This window comes from Scyliorhinus torazame, chromosome 7, assembly GCF_047496885.1.
Source record: "Scyliorhinus torazame isolate Kashiwa2021f chromosome 7, sScyTor2.1, whole genome shotgun sequence".
Taxonomy (NCBI): domain Eukaryota; kingdom Metazoa; phylum Chordata; class Chondrichthyes; order Carcharhiniformes; family Scyliorhinidae; genus Scyliorhinus; species Scyliorhinus torazame.
In genome coordinates this window covers 258870242-258892490 of record NC_092713.1, presented here as the reverse complement: position 1 = coordinate 258892490, position 22249 = coordinate 258870242, and the positions used below count along the sequence as shown (strand labels likewise).

Genomic DNA, 22249 nt, shown 5'->3' with positions numbered 1-22249 from the left:
ACAGAGAAGGCTTGGGCTGAAGCTGCAGTGGGAGAAAGCATGGTGGAGGACCGGACCTCTGGCTTGTTGATCCAGCAGTCAACGGAGCAGCTGATGCAAGTTATTCAGGAAGGTTTCACTAAGCAGAAATGGGACTGCTTGGACCCGATAAAGGAGTCAATTGAGCGGCTGGAGCTTAAATTGGATGCCCAAGATCGGGCGATCCAGAAGGTAGAGAAGACGCTGGCTGAGCAGGAGGAACATCAAATTGCGGTGGAGCTGAAGGTGGGGATGCTGAGAGACCAGCAGAAGAAGGTCTTGGAAAAGGCGGAGGACCAAGAGAATAGGTCTCGCCGGCAGAACTTGAGAATCGTTGGGCTCCCGGAGGGGTCCGAAGGAGCGGACGCTGGGGCATACATCGCAGACATGTTTGAGAAGCTGCTGGGGGATGGGGCATTCTCCCGACCCTTGGAGGTGGACAGAGCTCACAGAGCACTTGCGAGGAAGCCGCGAATGGGAGACCCCCCCCGAGGGCAATGGTGGTGAGATTCCACAGGTACTTGGATAAGAGGCGTATTTTACAGTGGGCCAAGCAGACACGGAGCTGTAAATGGGAGAACAGTATCCTGCGGATCTACCAAGACCTGAGTGTGGAGGTGGCCAGGAGAAGAGCAGGCTTCACCCAGATCAGATCGATCCTTTTTAAGAAAAAGGTTACGTTCGGACTGTTGTATCTGGCCCGTCTCTGCGTCATGTACGAGGAACAGCACTTTTATTTTGGGTCCCCTGAGGACTTTGTGAAAAGGAAAGGACTGGTGGTGGACTGAGAACTTTTGAACTTTGCTGCAACATTCATGGTTTTTTTTTTGAAAAAAAGTTTCTCGTTTTTCGTTTTGAGGAAGCTGTCTGTAATGCCGTCTGTATTGATTTGGGGCCAGTGGCAGAGCTGAATGAGTTAAGGTTTACATTTGCACTGTTGGGGGATGGAGGTGTGCTTGTTGGATTTTGGATCTCTTATTTGATCTTTGTTCGCGTTTTTTTTTCTTCGTGTTTTTCTGTTCGGGCAATTGTGTTGGGATTGTTTGTTATTGAAGTATGTATGTACGAGCGGGGGGGGGGGGGGGGGGGTGCACACAGTAGGTGGGAGACTTTTCGGCGGCAGGGATGGGGGCCACCAAGCTAGCTGGGCGGGCTAGCTCATGGAAGCGTAGTGGGGGGTGTGCATATGTTGTTACTGGGGGGAGGGGCGGAATGTTCTGCTGGTGAGGGAGGGACTTGTACTAAGAGACAGAGAGGAGGTTGGGGGCGGAAGCTGCCTGGGGGCGGGCCGGTGGAGGTGCGGAGCACGGGCTGGCGGCTGGCCCAAAAAAGGAGATGGCTGATCAGCGAGGGAGGGGGGGGGGGGGGGGGTGACCGACAATGAGCCCCCCAACTAGGCTGATCACCTGGAATGTTCGAGGGCTAAATGGGCCAGTCAAGAGGGCATGCGTGTTCGCGCATCTGAGGGGACTGAAGGCGGACGTGGTAATGTTGCAGGAGACGCACCTTAGAGTAGCTGACCAGATTAGATTGAGGAAAGGCTGGGTCAGTCAGGTCTTTCACTCAGGATTGGATTCAAAGGCTAGAGGGGTCGCGATCCTGATCAATAAGCGGGTGGTGTTTGAGGCGGGTAGAATAGTCTCGGATGTGGGAGGTTGGTACATTATGGTCAGTGGGAAACTGGAGGGGGTGCAGGTGGTATTAGTAAATGTGTATGCGCCAAATTGGGATGATGTGGAGTTTATAAAGAGGATGCTGGGGAAGATACCGGGCCAGGACTCGCACAAGTTGGTCATGGGAGGGGACCTCAATACAGTTATTGACCCTGGCTTAGACCGGTCAAGCTCGAAAACGGGCAGGGTGCCAGCAATGGCAAAGGAACTAAAAGGGTTCATGGAGCAGATGGGTTGGGGGGGGGGGGGGAGAGAGAGAGAGAGGGAGAGGGAGAGAGAGAGAGAGGTGGGTGGTGGATCCATGGAGATTTGGGCAGCCGAGGGTGAAGGAGTTCTCCTTCTACTCACACGTGCATAAAGTGTATTCCCGGATTGATTTCTTTATTCTGAGCAGGGCCTTGCTGGCTGGGGTGGTGGACACGGGGTACTCGGCGATTACAATCTCAGAACATGCTCCGCACTGGGTTGACCTGCAGGTTAGTAAAGACAGTAATCAGCGCCCACACTGGAGGTTGGATGTGGGACTTTTAGCTGGTGAAGGGGTGTGCGGGCAGCTGAGGAAATGTATTCAGAGCTACCTGCAGGTCAATGACACGGGGGAAATTTCAGTAGCGGTGGTCTGGGAAGCACTGAAGGCGGTGGTTAGAGGGGAGTTGATCTCGATACAGGCCCACAGAGAGAAAGTAGACAGGACAGAGACAGACTGACTGGTAAAGGAGATACTACAGATCGATAGGAGACAGGGCTTTTAAGGGAACGGCAGAGGCTACAGGCGGAGTTTGGCTTGGTAACCACAGGGAGGGCGGTGGAGCAGCTGAGAAAGGTGAGGGGGGCGATCTATGAGTATGGAGAGAGGGCCAGCAGAATGCTTGCACAGCAGCTTCGAAAGAGGGAGGCAGCCAGGGAGATAGGAAAAGTAAATGGCGGAGATGGGAACCTGGTTGGAGATTCAGCAGGGGTGAATAAGGCATTTAGGGATTTCTACAGTCGGCTGTATAGGTCGGAACCTCCTACAGGGCCGGAGGGAATGAGGCACGTCTTGGGGGGGCTGAATTTCCCAAACGTGGACGGGGAGCTGGTAGAAGGGCTGGGGGCCTCGATTGGGCTGGAAGAGATAGTGGAGGGTCTGAAGGCCATGCAGGCGGGTAAAGCCCCGGGGCCAGACGGGTACCCAGTGGAGTTCTATAAAAGGTTCTTTGCAATATTGGGACCGTTGTTGATGAGGATGTTCAATGAGGCAAGGGAAAGAGGGGTGTTGCCCCCGACGATGTCACAGACCACAATTTCGCTGATCCTGAAGCGGGTCAAGGACCCGGAGCTGTGTGGGTCCTACAGGCCGATATCCTTGTTGAGTTTGGACGGCAAACTGACGGCCAAAATTTTGTCCTCCAGGATTGAGGATTGTGTTCCGGACGTTATTGGGGAGGACCGGACAGGGTTTGTTAAGGGTAGGCAGTTGGTGGCCAATATAAGAAGGCTATTAAACGTGATCATGATGCCCCTGGAGGTAGTGAGGTGGTGGTAGTTGTCACAATGGACACAGAGAAGGCTTTTGATTGAGTAGAATGGGAATATCTGTGGGAGGGACTGAGACGGTTTGGATTTGGGCGGGGCTTTATTGACTGGGTCAGGTTGCTGTATCAGCCTCCTGTGGCGAACGTACGAACGAATAGGACAACATCGGACTACTTTAGACTGCACCAGGGGACGAGACAGGGATGCCCCCTCACCCCACTGTTGTTCGCGCTAGCTATAGAGCCGCTGGCAATTGCTCTGAGAGCCTCAAGCGGCTGGAAGGGGCTGGTCCGTTGGGGGGGGGGGGGGGGGGGGGGGTGGAGCACAGAGTCTCGCTTTATGCAGACAACCTGCTTCTGTATGTATTGGACCCAATAAAGGGGATGGAAGAAATCATGAGGATTCTAGGGGAATTTGGCCGGTTTTCGGGGTATAAGCTAAATATAGGGAAAAGTGAGGTGTTTGCGGTCCAGGTGAGGGGACAGGAGAGGCAATTGGGGGAGCTGCCATTTAGATTAGTAGGGGGAAGCTTTAGGTATCTAGGCATCCAAGTGGCGCGGGAATGGGACCGGCTCATAAATTAAATCTGGCCCGACTAGTAGGACGATTTTCGGAGATGGGACACGCTCCCGTTGTCACTAGCTGGGAGGGTGCAGACGGTGAAGATGATGGTCCTCCCGAGATTTCTGTTTGTATTTCAGTGTCTACCCATTTTTGTTCCGCGGTCCTTTTTTAAACGGGTCAACAAAGTGATCACTGGCTTCGTTTGGGCGGGCAAGAAGGTAAGGTACTGCTTGAGCGGAGTCGGGGAGAGGGTGGGTTGGCGCTGCCAAATTTTTGTAACTATTACTGGGCGGCGAATATAGCCATGATCAGGAAGTGGGTAGTGTGGGGAGGGTCGGCATGGGAGCATAGGAAGGCGGCTTCATGCAAGGGCACCGGTCTGGGGGCATTGGTAACTGCGCCTCTGCCACTCCCGCCAACACGGTACTCCACCAGCCCCTGCTGGTGGTGGCGGCCCTGAGAGTCTGGGGGCAATGGAGGAGACACGTGGGAACAGATGGAGCATCGGGCTGGTCCCCAATCTGTAATAATCACCGGTTTATCCCGGAAAGCATGGATGGGGGTTCCGCATATGGCAGAGAGCAGAGATTGAGATTTCCGAGTCTGAGGGCGCTGGAGGAGAAGTTTGCGTTGGCGAGGGGAAACAAATTCAGGTACCTGCAGGTGCGGGACTTCCTATGTAGACAGGTGTCAACCTTCCCGCTCCTACCACCAAGGGGGATTCAGGACAGGGTAGTTTCCAGAGAGTGGGTGGGAGACAGGAGAGTCTCCGACATTTATTAGGACCTTATGGGGTCAGAGGAGAAAAAGAGCAACTTGTAAACTCATTCCCAGTGAGTTCTCCCAATGAGCCAGAGAAGACACAGCCAGAGTGAGACAGAACCAAGCGTGAGTTTGGGAATTTGAATCTAGGTGGGAATTGAATAAATCAGAAAGTCAGCAGCTTTTAAAATTTCAGGAGTTTAAATTAATTTAAATTAATCTAGAATTGTGCAGTGTAGGTTAACAAGGGCTGCCCCACCCACTCACATAACTGGTTGGCAGTTAAGTATCAGTCACTTTAAATCTACCTTGATGTAAAAGCAGGTGGGGGAGGGGAGTCAACTCAGGACAATTTAAAAAGAGCAACTTGTAACTCACTCCCAGTGAGTTCTCCCAGTGAGCCAGAGAAGACACAGCCAGAGTGAGACAGAACCAAGAGTGAGTTTGGGAATTTGAGATGGGGAGTGAGGTGGGAAATCGAAGCTGGGTGGGGAGGAAGTGCTTTTTATCCCTGGTAAGTGACTGGTAAGTGGTTTTTCTTTTTTCTTTTCTTTTCATTGGTATTTTAATTTATTTTTTCTTTGTTGTTGTTTTTTTTTTGGGGGGGGGAAATTGTAGTTGTTGAAGTTAACCGAAGGTTTAAGACATGGCAGGAGATCTCAGACCTGAGTCATGCTCCTCGTGTGCGATGTGGGAGCTCAGGGACACGTCCACTGTCCTTGGCTCCTTCACGTGCAAGAGGTGTGTCCAGTTGCAGCTCCTGTTAGACCGCTTGACGGCTCTGGAGCTGCGGATGGACTCACTTTGGAGCGTCCGCGATGCTGAAGACGTCGTGGATAGCACGTTTAGCGAGTTGGTCACACTGCAGGTGAAAGGTACTGAGAGAGATAGAAAATGGGTGGCCAAAAGACAGAGCAAGAGTAGGAAGGCAGTGCAGGTGTCCCCTGCGGTCATCTCCCTGCAAAACAGATATACCGCTTTGGATACTGTTGAGGGAGATGGCTCACCAGGGGAAGGTAGCAGCAGCCAGGTTCATGGCACTGTGGCTGGCTCTGCTGCACAGAAGGGCAGGAAGAAGAATGGCAGGGCTATAGTGATAGGGGACTCAATCGTAAGGGAAATAGACAGGTGGCTCTGTAGACGCAATCGAGACTCCAGGATGGTATGTTGCCTCCCTGGTGCAAGGGTCAAGGATGTCTCGGAGCGGCTGCAGGACATTCTGGGAGGGGAGGGTGAACAGCCAGCTGTCGTGGTGCACATAGGCACCAACGATATAGGTAAAAAACGGGACAAGGTCTTACAAGTTGAATTCAGGGAGTTAGGAGTTAAACTAAAAAGTAGGACCTCAAAGGTAGTAATCTCAGGATTGCTACCAGTGCCACGAGCTAGTCAGAGTAGGAATGTCAGGATAGATAGGATGAATGCGTGGCTCGAGAGATGGTGCAAGAGGGAGGGATTCAAATTCCTGGGGCATTGGTACCGGTTCTGGGGAGGTGGGACCAGTACAAACCGGACGGTCTGCACCTGGGCAGGACTGGAACCGATGTCCTGGGGGGGGGTGTTTGCTAGAGCTGTTGGGGAGAGTTTAAACTAATGTGGCAGGGAGATGGGAACCGATGCAGGAAGTTGGAAGGTAGTAAAACAGGGACAGAAACAAAAGGCAGTAAGGGGGAAAGTGTAAGACAGAGAAGCCATAGTCAAAAATCAAAAAGGGCGACAGTACAAGGTACAGTGACTGAGGGGGGCTCAGTGAATAGGACCAGCAATACTAAAAGGAATAAAACTGGAAGTAAAAACATTAATGGTAAGCAACATGGCAGGTTGTTACATTAAGATATGGGTTCAACGACAAGGAAAATTAGGAGAAAAGTTAAGAGGAAATATAATTTAGGAGAGGTTACTGATCGAGGTGTTAAGATTCAGAGCAGAGGTAAAAAAAAACAACATAAGTGCACTTTACCTGAATGCCCATAGTATTCGTAATAAGTTAAATGAGTTGATGCCGCAAATCATCGTGAATGACTATGATTTAGTGGCCATTACTGAAACATGGTTAAAGGATGGTCACGACTGGGAGTTAAATATCCGAGGGTATCGAACTATTCGGTAGGACAGAGTGGATGGTATGGGAGGTGGTGTAGCTCTGTTAAATAAGGATGACATCCGGGCAATAGAAAGGGATGACATCGGTGCTATGGAGGATAAGGTTGAATCCATTTGGGTGGAAATCAAGAATAGTAAGGCGAAAAAGTCACTGACAGGAGTAGTCTATAGGCCACCAAATAGTAACATTATGGTGGGGCAGGCAATAAACAAAGAAATAACTGATGCATGTAGAAATGGTACAGCAGTTATCATGGGGGATTTTAATCTACATGTCGATTGGTTTAACCAGGTCGGACAAGGCAACCTTGAGGAGGAGTTTATAGAATGTATCCGCGATAGTTTCCTAGAACAGTATGTAATGGAACCTACGAGGGAACAAGCGGTCCTAGATCTGGTCCTGTGTAATGAGACAGGATTGATTCAGGATCTCATAGTGAGGGATCCTCTCGGAAGGAGCGATCACAATATGGTGGAATTTAAAATACTGATAGAGGGTGAGAAGGTAAAATCAAACACTAGTGTTTTGTGCTTAAACAAAGGAGATTACAATGGGATGAGAGAAGAACTAGCTAAGGTAGACTGGGAACAAAGACTTTATGGTGAAACAGTTGAGGAACAGTGGAGAACCTTCCAAGCGATTTTTCACAGTGCTCAGCAAAGGTTTATATCAACAAAAAGGAAGGACGGTAGAAGGAGGGAAAATCGACGATGGATATCTAAGGAAATAAGGGAGAGTATCAAATTGAAGGAAAAAGCATACAAAGTAGCAAAGATGAGTGGGAGACTAGAGGACTGGGAAATCTTTAGGGGGCAATAGAAAGCTACTAAAAAAGCTATAAAGAAGAGTAAAATAGATTATGAGAGTAAACTTGCTCAGAATATAAAAACAGATAGTAAAAGTTTCTACAAATATATAAAACAAAAAAGAGTGGCTAAGGTAAATATTGGTCCTTTAGAGGATGAGAAGGGAGATTTAATAATGGGGGATGAGGAAATGGCTGAGGAACTGAACAGGTTTTTTGGGTCGGTCTTCACAGTGGAAGACACAAATAACATGCCAGTGACTGATGGAAATGAGGCTATGACAGGTGAGGACCTTGAGAGGATTGTTATCACGAAGGAGATAGTGATGGGCAAGCTAATGGGGCTAAAGGTAGACATGTCTCCTGGCCCTGATGGAATGCATCCCAGAGTGCTAAAAGAGATGGCTAGGGACATTGCAAATGCACTAGTGATAATTTACCAAAATTCACTAGACTCTGGGGGGGGTCCCGGCGGATTGGAAATTAGCAAACGTGACACCACTGTTTAAAAAAGGAGGTAGGCAGAAAGCGGGTAATTATAGGCCAGTGAGCTTAACTTCGCTAGTAGGAAAGATGCTGGAATCTATCATCAAGGAAGAAATAGCGAGGCATCTGGATGGAAATTGTCCCATTGGGCAGACGCAGCATGGGTTCATAAAGGGCAAGTCGTGCCTAACTAATTTAGTGGAATTTTTTGAGGACATTACCAGTGCGGTAGATAACGGGGAGCCAATGGATGTGATATATCTGGATTTCCAGAAAGCGTTTGACAAGGTGCCACACAAAAGGTTGCTGCATAAGATAAAGATGCATGTCATTAAGGGTAAAGTAGTAGCATGGATAGAGGATTGGTTAATTAGTAGAAAGCAAAGAGTGGGGATTAATGGGTGTTTCTTTGGTTGGCAATCAGTAGCTAGTGGTGTCCCTCAGGGATCAGTGTTGGGCCCACAATTGTTCACAATTTACATAGATGATTTGGAGTTGGGGACCAAGGGCAATGTGTCCAAGTTTGCAGACGACACTAAGATGAGTGGTAAAGCAAAACGTGCAGAGGATACTGGAAGTCTGCAGAGGGATTTGGATAGGCTAAATTAATGGGCTAGGGTCTAGCAGATGGAATACAATGTTGACAAATGTGAGGTTATCCATTTTGGTAGGAATAACAGCAAAAGGGATTATTTTTTAAATGATAAAATATTAAAACATGCTGCTGTGCAGAGAGATCTGGGTGTGCTAGTGCATGAGTCACAAAAAGTTGGTTTACAGGTGCAACAAGTGATTAAGAAGGCAAATGGAATGTTGTCCTTCATTGCTAGAGGGATGGAGTTTAAGACTAGGGAGTTTATGCTGCAATTGTATAAGGTGTTGGTGAGGCCACACCTGGAGAATTGTGTTCAGTTTTGGTCTCCTAACTTGAGAAAGGATGTACTGGCACTGGAGGGTGTGCAGAGGAGATTCACTAGGTTAATCCCAGTGTTGAAGGGATTGGATTACGAGGAGAGGTTGAGTAGACTGGGACTGTACTCGTTGGAATTTAGAAGGATGAGGGGGGATCTTATAGAAACATATAAAATTATGAAGGAAATAGATAGGATAGATGCGGGCAGGTTGTTTCCACTGACAGCTGAAAGCAGAACTAGGGGGCATAGCCTCAAAATAAGGGGAAGTAGATTTAGGACTGAGTTTAGGAGGAACTTCTTCACCCAAAGGGTTGTGAATCTATGGAATTCCTTGCCCAGTGAAGCAGTAGAGGCTCATTCAGTAAATGTTTTTAAGATAAAGATAGATGGTTTTTTGAAGAATAAAGGGATTAAGGGTTATGGTGTTCGGGCCGGAAAGTGGAGCTGAGTCCACAAAAGATCAGCCATGATCTCAGTGAATGGCGGAGCAGGCTCGAGGGGCCAGATGGCCTACTCCTGCTCCTAGTTCTTATGCTCTTATGTTCTTAGACGTAGACCGAGGAGCTGAAGCGCAAGTGGGAAGAGGAGTTAGGAGGAGAGATAGAGGATGGTCTCTGGGCGGACGCGTTGAGTAGAGTCAACGCGCCCACAACATGTGCCAGGCTCAGCCTGATACAATTCAAGGTCGTTCATCGGGCTCATATGACAGTGGCCCGGACGAGCAGATTCTTTGGGGTGGAAGACAAGTGTGCAAAGTGTGCTGGAGAGCCAGCGAACCATGTCCACATGTTCTGGACATGTCCGAAGCTTAGGGGATTTTGGCATGGGTTTCCAGATGTCATGTCCATAGTGTTAAAAACAAGGGTGGCACCGAGTCCAGAGGTTGCGATTTTCAGGGTGCCAGAAGATCCGGGAATCCAGAAGGAGACAGAGGCAGACGTTCTGGCCTTTGCTTCCCTGGTAGCCCAGAGATGGATACTATTAGCTTGGAGAGACTCAAAGCCCCCAAAGTCGGAGACCTGACTCTCTGACATGGCTAGCTTTCTCTGTCTGGAGAAAATGAAGTTCGCCTTGAGAGGGTCAATGTTAGGGTTGGAGGTGGAAACTGTTCGTCGACTTCTTTGCGGAAAATTAATCGTCAGCAGAAGGGGGGGAGGGGGTGGGTAGCTTAATTTAGAGTCGGGGGTTAATAAAGGTGGGACCTGTAAGGGAGGGAGATGTCTTTTGCACTATGTTTATAGATTCATATACATTGTTTATTTTGCTGTTGTTGTAATACCAAAAATACCTCAATAAAATGTTTATTAAAAAAAAACACTGAGAAAAGACTATCGCATCATCGAGTGAAGCCACGAGGTCCACAGAGATTTGAAGATTTTGCAGACTGCAAGAATTAACAACATGGAATCGTTGAAGCCATCAATGAGTCTCAGATTTCATGGTAATGTGGACAGCAACTGGCGTGTGCTTAAACAACAATCTAATCTGTTTCTTATTGCAGTAAATTTAGGACAGCAATCAGATTTGAGTAAGGTAGCAATGCTCCTAACAGCGGCAAGGTCTGAAGCAATTGCTGGTTTAATACTTTTAAATTTGCAAACGATGAAGATAGTAAATATTTTAATGATGTAATTTGAAGATTTGATGAACATTGCACCCCCCGAAAGAATGAAATTCATGAACACTATGTGTTTAGATCATGTTTGCAGAAGACAGCAGAGCCCATAGATCATTTTGCCACGAATTTCAAGTTAAAAGCTAAAACGTGTAATTTTTCTGCGGTGGAATCTTCCATGATTCAGGTCAAATTGTGTTTGGAATGAATAAAAATAAGCTGAGGGAATGGTTGCTGAGGGAATTGGAGCTGTCTTTGGAACAAACAGTTAAAGTTTGTCAAGCTCACGAGCGAGCAGCACAGCATTCCAAAATGTTTATCAATAATGGCGGCTTCTTCTTGGAGGAAACACTCCGGTTGCTGTCCTTTTCCAAAAAGGCGGGAAACTTCCAAAAAAAGGCGGGAATGTTCTTGCAGCTCCTCGCACACCAACAATCAGATTAAAGATTGGGACAAAGTATTTCTGTGTCAAAGATGTGGTCAAAGGCACAAATTAAGGCAGTGTCCAGCGTTTGGAAAGTTTTGTTCCAGATGCAAAGGAAACAAATAACGTTGCTCAGAATTGTTACTCGAAGCTCAACCCCAGGTCAGTCAGCACAGTGGAAGACACAGTCTCCAGTGATGAAACATCATTGTTCATTGAAGTTAAAGAGAGAAGAATAATTTTTTGGAGACATCAAAAAATTCTACAGCACTTAAGAAAATGCAAACTGATGCTCCATTTAAAATAAGTTGAGGACAAATGGTTGCTACCACTTGAAGTGAATGGTACAATGGTCCAATTGAAGCTAAGATGTGGAGATTGAAGTTAGACACTGGTGCCAAAGCCAATTTAATCAACATGACTTATTTTTTAAAAATCACAAAATTCAGCCGATTAGAGGAAATCACAAAATATCTCAGAGATTATAATGGTTCAAGCATTAAATGTTATGGTGCTTGTGACCTGAGTGTGGTGGTGAAGAACACAATTTATTCCATCCTATTCTGTGTTGTATCCGAGGGCTTGGATTCATTATTAGGCGATCAGTCCCAGAAGTATTAGGTCTAGTGCAGTTGGTATATAGCATCCACAAAGGATTGGATCAACGCTCCAATGATTCTGAGAACATTATCAGCAAATTCAGCGATATGTTCACTGATTTTAGTGCACTACCCTTCACCTGTGAGTTACAATTCAAAGAAGGTGCATTATCTAAAGCACCGATACAAACTATTAGTTGTGAAATAATTGAAGACGTAGATCTGCATGTCAATCTCTTTTCAACCCTACCAACTGTATCAGATACAAAACTACAAGTTTTCAAGCAGATACAAGAACCTACCAATGGGGTAAATTTCATCTGTATGTGTGAAACAAAAAAAAGAGCTTGCAGCTGACATCTACAGCCTCATGGTGCCAGACTGCCTTCCCAGTGGACTATGTTAACATGCAATGTTAGTGGAGTCCCTCTCCCCACTTCTCTCAACCATTCATCTCTGCCTCTTTTCTGCAAGGAGAGAAAGTAGGGAGGAGTGAATGGGGGCAAAGGGATCGTGTGAGAGGAGATGTGGTAAATCAAAGGAATACAATGAGGTAATCGAGGAGAGTAGGTAATGATAATCTGTTAGGAAGGAACAGAGAGTACAAACCTAAGAATGCACCAGGAGATAAGGGTAGAGATCGCAAAAATTGCAAAGAGAGTGAGTTAAAGGCTCAGAGTATGAATGTGCGCAACAGTCATAATAAAATGGTTAGCACAGATAGAAATAGATACGTATGCAGGATAGCCTTCACAGAGACATGGATGCAGGGTGCCCAAGACTGGGACCTGAATATTAAACGGTATTTCACATTTTGAAAAGATCGGAAGCTAGGAAAAGGTGGTGGGCAGCTCTTTTAATTAGGGATGTTAGCAATACAGTTGCTAGAGATGACCCTGGTTTCAAAGAATAAGGTGCAGAATCAGTTTGGTTAAAGATAGGGGATAGCTCAGATAGAAGGTCACTCGTGAGAGTAGTTTATAGCCGCCGCCCCCCCCCCCCACTACCACCACCAAACGCAGTAACACTGTAGGACAGAGTATATAGGAAACAATAAATGGGGCAAGAAAGGTATTTGCAGTAATCATGGTGATTTTAATCTACATGTATAATAGGAGAATCAGATTGGTAAAAGTTGCTAGGAAAATTAGTTTGTTGAGTATATTCAGGACAAGACCTTAGAGCAATACATTTGAGAACCAACCAGGGAGCAGGCCATTGTAGACCTGGCAATGTGCAATAAAGCAGGATTAATCAATAATATCATGGTAAAGGAGTCTCTGGGGAATTGGTTATCTCAGTTGGCTGGACAGCTGGTTTGTGATGTATAGTGACCCCAACAGCGTGGGTTTAATTCCTGTACTGGCTGAGGTGTGCCTCAGGAGTCTGTGCTGGGACCACAACATTTTCACAATATACATTAATGATCTGGAAGAAGGTACTGAAGGCACTGTTGCTAAGTTTGTAGATGATACAAAGATCTGTAGAGAGGTACTATTGAGGAAGCAAGGGGCTGCAGAAGGTCTTGGTCAAGCTAGGAGAGTGGGCAATGAAGTGGCAAATGAAATACAATGTGGAAAGGTGTGAGGTTATGCACTTTGGAAGGAGGAATTTAGGCATAGACTATTTTCTAAATGCAGAAATGCTTTGAAAGCTGGTAAAGCTTTACTTTGCTTAGTAAAGCTTTACTGACGAAAGGTAAAGTCAGTTCCACTGAAGAATCATATGGGACTCGAAACACTAACTCTGTTTTTCTCTCCATGGATGCTGCGAGACCTGGGGCGTGATCGAACGGCCACGCTGCACCCGAAAAGCAGCTCGATAGAAGCCGGGAGACCCCGCTTTTAGGAAAACCTGAACATTAAAGCAAAACAGCTAGACTCACTTTACCTCACTAGACCTTCGGCGAGCGCCATTCATAACTGGTCTCCAGAAACGGAGACCAGCCGGAACAGCACTCGTGGAGATCTGCCAGGAGATCGGAGGCACCCAGGTGCATACCATGTGGGCAAGGTGGTAGCCTGGCAATGCTGGTGCCACCCATGCACCCTGGCACTACCAGCCTGGCACTGCCAGCCTGGCAGTCTGCACTGCCACGGGGACCCTCCCTTAGTGGGTTGGGGCTTGGGAGGTTGTGTCGGGGCCTCGGAGATCGGGATGCCATTTAAAAATGGCGACTCAGTCTCTCTCGCTATACTGAGGACTTCCGGTGAGCGGAGCTCCTCAGTGTAGAAAACAGGGCAATGTGTGGCCTTGGTTTCATGTTCCCTGCTGAGGCCTATTATTTAATGCAAGTGCCGTTTTATAGCCATGTGTTTCTCAGTGCTCGAGCACCGGGAAACAAATGGCTAAATGCACTTGCTATGGGACTTTGTTCCCATTTAGTTAAATCGTGCCCCTGGTGAGCTTTTCCAGAACTTAATGTTTTTATTTTATAACTAAGGCTAGTGTTGATTCTCTAGAGAGCAAGACTGGGGAATTGATAATGGAAAACAAGGAAATGGAGGAGGCACTTAACAGGTATTTTTCATCTGTCTTTGCCGTAGAAATAATCCAAAACTTCCCAAAGATACTTGAAAAGCAAGAGGAGAAAGTTGGGTGGAACTTAAAACCCTTACCATCACCAGGGAAAAGGTACTGAGGAAAGTATTACACCTAAAGGCTGACAAGTCACCAGGGCCAGATGGCCTGCATCCTAGGGTCTTAAAAGAAGTGGCTGCAGCGACAGTTGATGCATCGGTTATAACCGTCCAAAATTCCTTAGACTCTGGAAGTGTCCCAGTGGATTGGAAAATAACAAATGTAACACGTTTATTCAAGAAAGGAGAGAGACAGAAAGAAGGCCAGTTAGCCTAAAAACCCTAACATCATAGGGTAATTCCTACAATCTAATATTAAGGGGGTTGTAGCAAGATACGTAGAAAATCATAATAGGTTTGGGCACAATCTCAATGATTATTCTTCATCTGTGGAACTCACTGCCACAGAAAGCTGTGGAGGACAAGTCACTGATTGTCTTTAAGACAGAGATAGATAGATTCTTGATTAATAAGGCGATCAAGGGTTATGGGGACCAGGCAGGAGAATGTGGATGAGGAAGAGCAAGAACTGTGCTATTTTACTCCCTCCGTAGCCGTGGATACTGAAGCTGTTTGTATTGAGGCTAGTGAGTTAACTGGGATTATTGACCATATAGTTTAGTGCCATGTGAAGTGCATTTACTATCTGAGCCACTGCGGTAGTTGTGCAGTTTGTTTTATATTAAACAATATATTTCTCAATTCAAAAATACTCCCAAGACTCTGTCGACAGATGTTTTTCAAAAATATGCATAACTATTTCCTTGTGTTTTTGCTCGATGAATTTGTTTGTTTTCAATATTGTTGGTCAGTGTGAGACAGCTGAGTAAGAACTCAGACCCTACATCAAAGCAATTGGTTTTAGAACTTAAAAGCAACAGGAATAAACAAATCGATTTAAAACCATGATGATGTCCTTATTTCATGGCAATGGTAGACTTTCTGTGCTATTGTTTTATAACTATAGTTATGAGATTAGAACTTGTTAACACTCTGGAGAGTTTGTAATTTCATTAAGAACTGATTTATTTGTACTGGTGAATGAGAAGGGAAATTAATTCACTGCACATTCTCATGTTATCTGCAAAACAAATAGTTTGTTTCTTGTGCTTACATTTATTCGTACTTAATAAGCAAACAACATTTTTAAAGTCACAACTTTGAAATCTCTCTATTAGTCCTTCTGGAAGTGATATGCAGACAAATCTGAAGACATTGCTTATACTGGACGATAATGTGATATAAGAGAACTGAAAATGTTCCACTTCACATTGAATTACTTGCTTATTACTCTTTCCTCGTTGTGTCTCAATGCCTTTTCAATATCAAAGATTATTTCAGGGCTATCACAGCAACATTGTAGCTGAGATTGAGAACTGAGCTGTACTGTGGATGAAGCTTGCAGCCCACCATTAGTGCTCCTCCGAACTGTGACACAATGGTCCTCCATTTGGCTGAAACTTTTGTATAAATGATAATCTAATCGCACCATTCATTTTTGTCCAAACTCACATTTCCATGCAGTTGAAAGCCGAAAATATATTTCTGTAGCTTTGAGACAAAGCTTTACGGGCTGGATTCTCCGTTCCTGAGGCTGAGTGTCGGCGCCAACGGAGAATCCGTGGTGTTTCACGACGGGAAAATCGGCGCAAAACCTTCACCATTCCAGTGTGAGGGGTAGCATTGGCGCCGGTGAAACACTCGCGGAACACGCGGAGAATGGGCAGAGAATTGGCGGGTCCCGGGCCTCACATGCGCAGGGCTCACAAACTGCAGCCGCGCACGTCTACACCCCCCACACCCGCACCGGTCATGCTGGACTTCATGGCGTTGGCAGTGCTGGACCGCGTACCCGCCCTCCCCGATCCCATGGCTCACCTCCTGGCCACCCCCCACCACTTGCAGAAGCCCCCTGGCCAGTGGTATGGATCTCGGCCAAGTGTGGCGGCGCTGGACACTGTCCGCAGCCGGCACGCCAGGCTCCCAACCGCTTGGACCACACATGGCCCGTGCCGTTGGGAACTTGGCCCTTCGGAGGCGGAGCATCGCGGGTGGGTTGGCTGATGATGCGCCAACGGCATTGCAACTGCACGCGGTGCGCATCCGGATGTCTTTGATTTTGAGGGGGCAGAGAATTGCCAACCGCCGTCAAATCACCGCCTGTCCCAATTTTGGTGTCGGGAGCAATTCTCCGCCGGATTGCCATTCTCGATTTCGCTGTTGGGCTACAGAGAATCCTGCCCTATGTATTGTCTAGAACGTTAAAAATGTTCACATTAATTTTTCAGTAACCTCTAGCATAATTTGCATCGTGACCATGTTCTATACCTCCCTATCCTTTAAATTATCTCCTTTAATAGCCATATACCAGCACTTCATTTGAGAGGGGCTGACAAGCCAATTGTTTCCAGGCTTCAACTGTTGCTTTGTTACACATGCCTATATACTTCTGTTTTACTAAGAGAGATGGCCTCAGCTGTTTGCCAGCTTTCTTGTGTTCACCCAGTTGTGAGCAGCAACTCACCACATGAACATAGAAAGTAGGAGCTGGATAGGCAATTCAGCCCTTCGATCTTGCTCTACCATTCAACCAGATCATGGCTGATCTCTTCCTGGTCTCAAATCTGCCTCCGCACCTGTTGCTCATAGCCCTTTAACCAGTTTTTAAAATCAGAAATATATCTTTCTCTTTCTTTTGAACAAAATTTAGAGTACCCAATTAATTTTTCCCAATTAAGGGACAATTTAGCGTGGCCAATCCACCTAGCCTGCACATCTTTTGGGTTGTGGGGGCGAAACCCACGCAAACACGGGGAGAATGTGCAAACTCCACACGGACAGTGACCCAGAGCCGGGATCGAACCTGGGACCTCGGCGCCGTGAGGCAGCAGGGCTAAGTCACTGCGCCACCGTGCTGCCTTTTCTCTTTCTTGAAACCATTTAATGACACAGATTCCACCGCATTATGGGGCAGCGATGTCCATAAATTCACCACCCTCTGCGAGTAGTAGTTCCTCCTCATCTCAGTTCTAAATCTACCGCCTCTTAACCTATATCCCTGACCTATCATTCTAGATTGCCCATCTGAAAGGACACAATAGCAACCCTGCATTCTACAACTTAGTGGGACACTGCACCACCAGACTGATCAGCTGCATTATACAGTGTTATGTACGTGAGTTGTTATTGTTGTGCTGTTGCATGGTCCCGTGAAGAATTGAGGCACGTAATAGTCCGTGACATCATCGGCTACTTTGTGGGATTGGAGACAGTCTAGGTCAAGCCTTTGTACAGTTTGCAACCATCTAATAAACCTCTGTTGATTATTGCATTTAACCCATGTGCTTCAGCAATCTCCTCCTTTTATCCTGCAAGTACAACACACAACATATCGGAACTTCTTTTTAAAAAGGACATTTTGTGCACAGAGGTCAATTCTTTATCAGAATACTGAGAAATTTCAACGTTACATCAAAGACATAATACACTGCAAGGTTAAGTGAAAATTATGTTTCAGCGCAACGTGCAAACACTACGCAATAATAATTTAAATCCACTACATTATAAATCAACAGATATGTTTACCTTTTTAACTTCGTACTTAATAGCAAGTTTCACTCTGCTCAGAGATGGCCTATGATGATCACCCTGAGGCTCAAAATCCACATCTCCATTAAGAATGGCTTCCACTTCCTCCGTGTCCCGACACAGGTCAAGCACACCAACAGCAAAGTCCTTGCATTGCATAGATAACTTCCTATAATCGTTCTAAACAGAAGCAAATGACACCTGCTAAGAGTTATTACAGTCATTAATGCAACTCATTAAACACTAGACAGAAGCGGAACTGACAGAAAGAAATACAGCCATGAAACTGGTAACAGTTTACACAATATCCAGGAAGGTTTTTGAGGAGCTGTAAAAGGTAAGTGCAACTTGGGTGTTCCACAAGTTTAAGATAAACAAATATTTAGGTCAACCAGACTTTAATAGCTTAGCAAGGGAACCATTCAAGATGAGGTCAATCAGGGTTTAATTGTTCTTTATGTTCCAAATCTATTTTCATCTGAGTTCACAGGGTGACTTTCGACATAAGCCAATTACCAATCGGACCAATACATGAGCAATATCCACCCTTGCCTGAGGAGGAAGGCACCACTGGTATATGCAGGCTGCCCCGTTAAACAAAATACATTTGTAGTGTGCTAAATGATTTAGATTTCATCATCACATGACACATCATCATCATCAAGACACAATGTCCTCTGAAAGAAAGATTAACATGAGCAACATTTATGACCCCATGATCCCCCCAAATATTTTGCAGTCAATTAAATACTTTTCAGGTGTAGCCATTGTTGTGATGCATTTCAACTACTCAACTTTCTCATCCCCTCTTTCATGCTTGCAGCAGTAACATGCCATTCTTTTAAAACAAGATTTTAAATAACTTCCTTTTCTTATTTTTTTGTTTGCGAAAAGGTGGTAACAATCTCCTGAAATTAGAAATATCTCCATCTCCCTTAATATTAGCATGCAAAAACTGTGCACATCTTGACTTTCAATCCTCCATTATCCCAATGGAATCGGTTTCATCTTACAGTTGGGGAGAAAAAGTGGTGTTGTGGGTTGTTCAAAAATTGTTTAATTTTCTTTTCCACTGGCCGTCTCATATATATCAAGTTTATGCAACCTTCTAGTTTGCATTGCACAGTGTCTAATGGTCCAATTGTGTTTCACTCAATGCACTATATTGCAATATTTTAAACTGCTGACCACAATGTCTTCATCCCCAGAGAGAAGGAAGGGCAGGTTGGGAATCAGGGAAAGAAAGTTGTGAAAGTAGCAGTCAGAGATTAGTAGGCAGGAAGAGAAGGTATGAGAAATGGGGACCATAGACAAGGGAATAGAAGAAGATCAGGATGCAAGGAAAGGAGGAGCAGGTTTGCAACACAAATGAGGAATGGACTACAAGCTGCTATTGAGAGGAACCACATAAGACAAACCACAACTACAGGAGGAGGCCATGGCAAAAAAAAACACATCCTGACTCCCCAAAACCTTTTTACCATCACCAACACACAAGGAGTATGATTGAATACTCACCACTAACCTTGATAAATGTAGCTCCAAACACATTCAAGAAGCTTGGCACCACCAGGCAAGCCTGCTTGATAGACACCTCATCCATCAAGGCCCTATAGAATTATAGCAAGAGTTTCCTTGTTCTTGTACTCCAATCCCCCCAAAATAAAGGGCAATATGGTTTTTTGCCTTCCTTTATTTATTTTAAAAAACATTTTTAAAAAAAATTAGAGTGCCTAATTCATTTTTTCCAATTAAGGGGCAATTTAGCGTGTCCAATCCACCTACCCTGCACATCTTTGGGTTGTGGGGGCGAAACCCACGCAAACACGGGGAGAATGTGCAAACCCCACACGGACAGTGACCCAGAGCTGGGATCGAACCTGGGACCTCGGCGCCATGAGACAGCAATGCTAACCACGCCACCGTGCTGCCCAGGTATTTGCCTCCCTGATTGCTTAATGCACCTGCATGATAATTTTGTGTGTTCCTTGTATGAGGAGCCCCAAGTGTCTTTGAACTTCAACATTTACAAGTTTTACACCTTTTAAAAAATAATTGTCTTTTCTATTCTTATTACCAAAGTGAATAACCTCACACTTCCCACAACATACCCAATCTGTCTCCTTTTGTTTCCCAGTCAATTAACCTTTCTATATCACTTTGCAGCCTCTTTGTGTCTTCCTCACAGTTTACATTCCCACCTAGCTTTGTATTGTCAGCAAACGTAAGTACATTACTTTTGGTCTCTTTATCTCAAGTAATTTATATAGCTTGTAAATAGCTGAGGACCTAATACTGAGCCTTACAGCACTTCACTAGTCACAGTCTGCTAAAGTAAAAATGCTCCATTTATCCCTTCACTTTGCTTCTTGTTTATTAACCAATCCTCTATCCATGCTGAGAAATTACGCCCAAACACCATGGCTAGATTTTGCCATCCTTCCCTGGGAAACATGAAAATGACAGGCACCCCTTAATTCAAATTTCCCATAGGATTTCCGTGCCAGCCTCCATTTAATAAAAACAACATATTTTATTACAAACATGTATCAAAGCAGGTTACAGCAAATAAACACCCTGGGAAACATACTTCCTAACTGTTATAACCTGCCTGCTTACCACTGGCTGGGGACTAATGGCAATCCCACAATCCTTTGGGAGTATGAACTTCCCCAATGAGGGGGGCGGAGTAATCATTAGCAGATTCCCTGCATAAATAAAGCTGGCCAGTTTGGAACCAGCTAGAGGAGAGTGAGCAGCAAGGAGTTGCTGCTGCTGTTGTATATATATGTTATTGTAAATAAATGTTATTTCTTTCTATCCTTCAACTCGTGCTGGATTCTTTGTGGCCCTCACAAAACTGGCGACGAGGGTTAAAGTGAATAGCTGTCTACACTGCTGAAGCCACCTCCCTGGGTTTTTGTTGTCTACAGGTTGGAAGTTGTTTTCTATTACACCATGCCTCTGTATGGACGATTGGATGTTTTTGACGCTGCGCTGGAAAGCTGGAACCAGTACGCACAACAGATGCGTTACTATTTCCGGGCAAACAACGTCACCGAAAACGAGCATCAGATGGTCATATTGCTCACTGCCTGCGGCCCGCATATGTTTGGGGTGATTAGGAGCCTTACGTACCGGCTGCGCCGGATACCAAAACGTTTGATGAACTTGTGAACTTAGTGGGGCAACATTTTAACCCAACCCCGTCCACGATAGTCCAGCGTTACCAATTTAATACCGCTGAGAGGACCCCAGGAGAATCCCTTGCCAATTTTCTATCCAGGCTACGCAAGATTGCGGAGTATTGTGACTATGGTGAGACCTTGTCAGAAATGATACGCAACCGTTTGGTTTGCGGTATTAACAATGCGGCCACCCAGAGAAAGTTGCTAGCTGAACCAACATTGACTTTTCAGCAGGCCATTCAAATAGTATTGTCCCGAGAGTGCGCAGAATGGGGAGTGCAGGAGCTACAGGGAATGGAGGTGCATGCCTTGGCGCGCAACCCCTTCCATCCGAAGCGTCCCCCGCACCCCTGCGGTACCTTGGGCGAGGCGACGTCCGGATCGACGCCAGTGGCCGTTGGACATTCCTCCCTGAAGGGAGCCTTCTCCAGAACCAATGGATGAGGAGCCATGTCCGTGTCAGACTTGTGGGCGCCAATCCCGTTGTGGAGGCCGGTCCTGGGGGCGCCAGAGGCGCCATCGTTCCGACAGAAACTGGGGCCAGCCCAGGGGCAGTACCTTCCATTTGGATGAACCTGCGGCGACTACTCCCGAGGACGTTGAGACGGAGGACGACTGTCTGCAGCTACATTGTGTGGCAGCTCCCCGTGTGGCCGCCATTAAGGTGACAGTACGGGTCAATGGTCACCCGCTTGAGATGGAGTTGGACGCAGCGGTCTCCGTGATCGCCCAGAGGACATTCGATCGCATCAAGCAGGGTATACAGACCCTTACAATAACCCACACACAGGCCAGGTTGGCCACCTATACGGGGGAACCATTGGACATTGCAGGAACTACAATGACCCCTGTTGTCTATGGACGCCAGGAGGGGCGTTTCCCACTTATCGTGGTGCGCGGCCATGGGCCTAGCCTGTTGGGTTGGGACTGGTTGCGCCATTTGCGGCTGCAGTGCACATCCTCCAAACAGTTTCTGGAGGGTTGACTGAGGTGTTAGGACGGTACCTAGATGTATTCCAGCCCGGTTTGGGGAAAATAAAAGGAGCCGTAGCCCGATTCCAAATCGAACCAGGAGTCATGTCGTGCTATTTCCGGGCATGCCTGATGCCTTACGCTTTGCTCGAGAAGGTAGAAGAGGAGCTCACTCGTTTGGAGTCTTTGGGTATTATCAGGCCCATCCGTTTCACTGACAGGGCAGCATCAATTCTACCTGTAATGAAGCCAGATGCCACAGTTCGCTTGTGCGGCGACTATAAACTTACAGTGAATACGGGTTCCCGGCTTGACCGATATCCAATGCCTCGCATAGAGGATCTCTACGCAAAGCTTGCAGGCGGACTCTAGTTCACAAAATTAGATATGAGTCACGCCTACCTACAGTTGGAGCTGGACCCTGCCTCCCGACCATATGGAAC

General features: G+C 46.3%; 1 protein-coding gene across 1 annotated transcript in view; it reads right to left on the bottom strand.

Annotated features, from left to right (window-relative positions):
- Window positions 1–22249, bottom strand: part of LOC140426985 (short transient receptor potential channel 7) — a 246113-nt gene that overhangs the window by 47252 nt on the left and 176612 nt on the right. Inside the window, exon 3 of the mRNA XM_072512340.1 lies at window positions 17644–17826. Within this exon, the coding sequence (XP_072368441.1) occupies window positions 17644–17826 (183 nt within the window). The remainder of the gene's footprint in view (window positions 1–17643; window positions 17827–22249) is intronic.